The sequence below is a fragment of the Trachypithecus francoisi genome, unplaced genomic scaffold (genome assembly GCF_009764315.1).
Source record: "Trachypithecus francoisi isolate TF-2019V2 unplaced genomic scaffold, Tfra_2.0 Lachesis_group4, whole genome shotgun sequence".
Classification (NCBI taxonomy): domain Eukaryota; kingdom Metazoa; phylum Chordata; class Mammalia; order Primates; family Cercopithecidae; genus Trachypithecus; species Trachypithecus francoisi.
Genome location: NW_022681469.1, coordinates 28,717,875 through 28,723,446, shown reverse-complemented (window position 1 = coordinate 28,723,446; position 5,572 = coordinate 28,717,875). Strand labels below are relative to the sequence as shown.

At 48.5% G+C, this 5,572-nt stretch overlaps 1 protein-coding gene across 1 annotated transcript in view; it reads left to right on the top strand.

The window, feature by feature from the left end:
* Positions 1 to 308: 308 nt before the first annotated feature.
* CPA4 (carboxypeptidase A4) overlaps positions 309 to 5,572 on the top strand; it is a 31,563-nt gene continuing 26,299 nt past the window's right edge. The window contains exon 1 of the mRNA XM_033194852.1: positions 309 to 423. Coding sequence (XP_033050743.1) covers positions 356 to 423 — 68 coding nt within the window. The 5' untranslated portion in view covers positions 309 to 355. The remainder of the gene's footprint in view (positions 424 to 5,572) is intronic.

Here is a 5,572-nt window from a genome sequence, read left to right as displayed (position 1 = left end):
CTCTATGCCAGGTTTATAATCTGACCTCTCCTATCAGGATAAATTCCATCCAACACTGTGGAACTTTCTTATTCACTGAAAAAACACTATTTAAATGCCAAGTGATGAGCAATATGGTACCCTTGGCACAGACTTTTTCAGCTCCTGGAGCAAGTTCCTGATCTTGTAAATGGAGAGGCTCAACCTTTGTCACTTGAAAGGAATGGGAGAGGCATTGATGAGGCCTGCCTGTCACACTGTCAGAGTTGCAAGGGTGGTTGGGAATCGCATTAGCATTTTTGAGGACTTGAGTCACTCTCAGATGCTTTATAAATACAGCTTGACTCAGCCACTGTATGACTGACTCCCCGGGAACATGAGGTGGACACTGTTCATTGGGGCCCTCATTGGGTCCAGCATCTGTGACCGAGAAAAATTTTTTGGGTGAGTTCCTTTTGGACTTCTTCTTCTTTGGTTATTTCAGAAATATGGGAGCCAAATGGAACTGAAAATGAATGGCTGATCATAGTTCACATGGAGGAAGGAGGCCTGGGCTCTTGTTCCAGCTCTGTCCCGGTGTCATCCTGGGCAAGTCCACTCTCTTCTCTGAGACCCAATTTCATCTGTGAAATCAGGACTAGATGATCACTGCAGTCTCTCCCCAGCTCCCTCATCTCCTGCCAGTTCTTTTTCTGCCTAGTTCTTATTTATAAGGTCAGTTCCAGGCATCTGCTTTCTTACTCCTACCTTATTAATTACTAAGAGTTACTGGTTACTGAGAGCTACATTATTAATTACTAAGAGTTACCGGTTACCAGAAATGGTTTGTTTCCAATTTCCGCCATGCTTAAAGGGAAACCCTGGGTCTCAAGCTTGTTGGTTTCACTTCTTTGTTAATGGCGAAGGCTTTGCAGAGCTGGTGCTTTCTCTTGATCTGTAGTTCAATGCTCTACCCCTGAGCTATACCCTCTTCTGAGCTGGTGCTTTCTCATTGGCTTCTGGGACATAGAGATTTCACAGGTCTTGCCTAGACACAGCTATGAAAATGACATGCAGAGACACATGCCTGTACCCCGTGTGTGTGCATGTGTGTGTGTGTGCATGTGTGCTTCACGCAGAATGCTTTGAGGTTTGCAGGGGAGAGGACATTCGGGTGGTAGGAGAGATAAAAGGGATACCATGGTGCCCTGTTAGAAGACTGAATTATAATAACTCATTACTGTGTAATACTTTGCCATTTGCAAAGAGCTTTCATGTACATTATCTTTTGGATCACGCAACAACTTTGCCAGGCAGGGGTGTTATTTTCTTCCATTTAAGCATGAAAGAAAAAATTGGCCTTGGAAATGTTAAGGAACACGCCCAAGGCCACTTAGTTGGGAAGCAGGGGAGCTGGAACTCTGAACGTAAAACTCTTTTTGCTGTAACACAAGTTCGTCTCCAAATAAAATCCTGTATCTCTTGGATCTATCTCTTAGTTTACTTTCTATTTTACTATCTGGCTAATGAGACTTTGGGGTTGTTTTCTGAGGTAATTATTTATATGAGATTGACTAATTTTTATGATGATGTCTTCTGTTCACACCTGTGTCTCTATTGCCAAACAGCTTAGAGGGGTTAGGCGTAGCAGGTGGCCAGGGATGATTTTCCCACAGGTGGCTCATCAGAAGGTGTGTAGTGACTAGACTTACTGCCGTGTGGGCTGACGCATGGAACTGTCAGGCTCCCACTGCAACTATTCATGTGGCTGAAAGACCTCTGTTTCGCAAGATACAGACCTTTCTTGCAATGTGGTGGGCACCTGGGCTGCAACAGCTGGGCCAGGCCCTAGAATGCTCTCTGCAGGAATTTTGCACAGAAAAAGCTGTGTGCCTGAGCTGACTGCAGATGGTTTTAACTGATAGTGTCATTCTCATCCCCAAATCTGTTCTCACACTACAGTAGGAAACCTAGCAAAGGTAGTAGAATTCTTCCTGGGCTCTCTAGAGATGTCCGGGACACCCAGCTTTTAGAGCAAAGGGAACATTTAGAGCAAGGAGAAGCTGGCCTCTGAGCACTCGAGTGGTTGGGAAACCAGGCTCTGGATTGGCTGCTGAAGATGAGGATGATGGTTCTCCCCACCACCCACCACCCCTTCCCCTTCCTTATGTCTGCCTTACCTATCTTCCCAGTCTCTCTTGCTTTACTGGAGTCTTCTGCCCTGGTCTTCAGAGATCTTCCGGATGGGACAATGGCCAGGATGCCTAGAGGAACTGGGCAGGCAGAGAACAGGAACCATTTGCAGAGCTGGTTATGGCATCAGCAGCAGTTGGCAGGCATCTAAGGGTTCTGTGAAACCATCTCTTAATATTATTTGTGGTGGCTGCTAAGCCTGGCTAGGGAGGCAGATGAGAAAGGCACAAAGAATGGGCCACTTGGCTGCCAGCATGGTGAAAGGGGAGGGATAGATGCTCAGTCACCAAAGTGGGTATTGACTGTCCAAAGCACAGATGCCTGTGAGGGTGAGGGAGCAGGGGTGCCAGCCATTGCACTGGCAGCAGCTGGACGCCCTGGCTATTGGAGAGGATCAAGTTAAGAGGAGCTGCGAGAACACCTGTGTGGAGCAGGAGGGGCAGACATGGCTGCCTGTAAATCCCAACACATCCGACTCCTGGGCCAATCTTCCATCTTCAGAAAGAGCTCAAGTCTTTGAGTGAATACCCAGATAGTGGAGATAGGATGTGCTCCACCATCTTGAGTCTCATGAACTGACAAAGGTATTTTCCAAATACAGACAAGGACAGTGAGGGCAAGAAAAAGGCTGCTCTTCACATGGCACCCCTCAACGTCCTCCCTGCTTTCGGGTGTTGCTGTGCTTCTGTTCATAAGGATAATGCTACTGTCGGGTGCAGTGGCTCACGCCTGTAATCCTAGCACTTTGGGAGGCTGAGGCAGGTGGATCACCTGAGGTCGGAAGTTCGAGACCAGCCTGACCAACATGGAGAAACCCCATCTCTGTTAAAAATACAAAATTAGCCAGGTGTGGAGGTGCATGCCTGTAATCCCAGGTACTTGGAGAATCACTTGAACCCAGGAGGTGGAGATTGCAGTGAGGTGAGATCGTGCTATTGCACTCCAGCCTGGGCAACAAGAGCAAAAACTTTGTCTGAAAAAAAAAAAAAAAGAATATTGCTACCCACTCCCACCACTGCCAATGTTCAGCACTATCTGAAGACTGTTAGGACTTTTCCTCCTCTGGTCAGGAAAAGCTTCATGAGTGATGTGAGTCGATCCTAAAGATTACATGGGACTAGATGGGCCTGACAGATGAGAAAAAGGATGGATTGCAGGCAGTGGGAACAGCGTGTACAAAAGCATACAAAAGTACATAGTGAGTTTGTGCTGGGTCCGAGGTGGGGTGGAAGGGAGAGGTGAAGAAGAGACAGATGAAATGGGCTCCACTCTGCACCTGCTCTTCTGCCCTGCCGCTTTGCATGCTACAGATATTTCTTTGACCTCTGTAGCTTGGCTGATTAGAGCAGGATGAAATGGGTTTGCAGATTTAATCATCCTCAGGGCCAGGCAGAGACACGGTGTCCCATTGTCCTGGACTGTGCCCAGGAATGTGCACAAGTTTTGTTGTGAAGTCACCACTTTGGAAAAACTAAAACGCATGTGTTGGGTGAATGCATAACATGATTTTCATACTCAAAGAGCTTCTTATTCTTACATCCTCCTTTATTTTCTCCTCCTATTCCTTCTTCCTCCCTTTCCTCTTTGTGATTGCTGTAGCCAGTGCTGTATTTTACACATGCCTAATTGTGCTAATAAATATGTCACCACACAAGATCTTTGTAGAAGCCCCATTTTTTTTTTGAGACAGAGTGTTGTTCTGTCAGCCAGACTGGAGTGCGGTGATGCAATCATAGCTCACTGCAGCTTTGAACTCCTGGGCTCAAGCAATCCTCCTGCCTCAGTCTCCCGAGTATAGAATTGCCATTTTAAAGATTCCCCCTTTTTGGAGTGTTGGTGGTAGGTTGTGATAGAGCATGAGTTCTGCAGACGGGCCCTTGTCCCCATCCAGGAGTAAAGATTTCCTTTCTGTTTTTAAAATTTATTTATTTTTAATTTTAATTTTTTGAGATGGGGGTCTTGCTCTATTGCCTAGGCTAGAGTGCAGGGGTGTGATCATAACTCACTGCAGCCTTGAACTGCTGGCTTCAGTGATCCTCCTGCCTCAGCCTCCTGAGTGGCTGGCCTACAGCTGTGAACCACCACGCCCAGCTAACAGTTTTTCATTTTTTTTGTGGAGACAAAATATCACTATTTTGTGCAGGAGGATATTGACCTCCTGACCTCAAGCAATCCTCTCACCTTGATTTCCTGTAGCACTGGGATCACAAGTGTGAGCCATGTGCCTGGCTCCTTTCTGTCTTACAGCGGTGCCTTTTTTTCAAGGGTGCTTGCCGAGGTCAGGGAAAGATCAGGTTTGATGCCTCATCTTCGCAGGGCGGCAGGTTCAACTCTTGGCAAGCCTGTAGGGTTCAGACTGAGACCTGCCTACCCAGTGGTATCTCTTCAGGGCCCTCAGCAGTGCCCACAGGGTGCAGTTACCTGCTCCCCTCCAGGACCCTGTGAGGACCAGGTGGGTTAGGAGAAAGGGAACCCTCCGCACTGGCACCTCCTCCTGGCCAGCCACCTGCAGCAAGAACGGCTCTGCAGTGGACCTTGACTCCTTGAGGCTGGCCTAGACCCACTGGAGAGCCCCTGGAACCTTCCAGAACCCAGCAAAACCCTGAAGGGCCATCTGGATGAAACCGGTTTTCTGCTGAGGAGCTGCCCCATGGGGCTGCACGCTCAGCTCCCTGTGACAGCCATTCACTCTCAACAGGTCCTTGAGTCACAGCGGCTCTCTTTGCATTCACTTGTGTCAAAGGGATGACGCAGTGACAGCATCGAGTGCGGATTCATTGGGGCCGTCACCTAGCAACAGCCTAATGGCTCCCCTGTCTCCCCAGCCAGCTGAGAGCACAAAGGCAGCTTTTCAGGCCCCGCTTTCTCCCACCCACACACAGGACCTTGGGGGCCCGCTACCCCTGCCGCCGCTGCGGAAGCTAAATCACGTATATGAAGCAAGCTCAGGACAAACGACAAAGGGGACTGAGACTGGCCGGCCCCGTCTGTGTCCTTTAAGGGTACCCTCTCTCCCCGTGGGGAGGAGTGGATCCCAAACCCAGCCTCAGCACCATGGGTCATAGTCAGTTTCCACCCAAACGAGCCTTTGTATGGGGTTCTGGAGCTGGAAGGGACTGAGCGAGCACCCAGCCTCGCCTGTGTTTTAAGAGGGCACAGCTCACCCTCCCAACATGGAGATGCTGTTTTCTTTCCAGCACGGAGGTGCCGCCAGGGTTTCCGTCCTCAGCCCTGACAGTGAAGAAGTGCTTCTTTATGTCTTGAGTTAGCTTTGCGTGTAACTCAGGCACATTCCTTCCTGTAAAATATATATGTTTTTCATTATAAAGTAATATGACCACATTACAGAAAACAGATACAAGGGGGAAAAAAGTAAGTCATCCATAATCCCACGACCCGAACATAAGGGCTGTCAGCATTT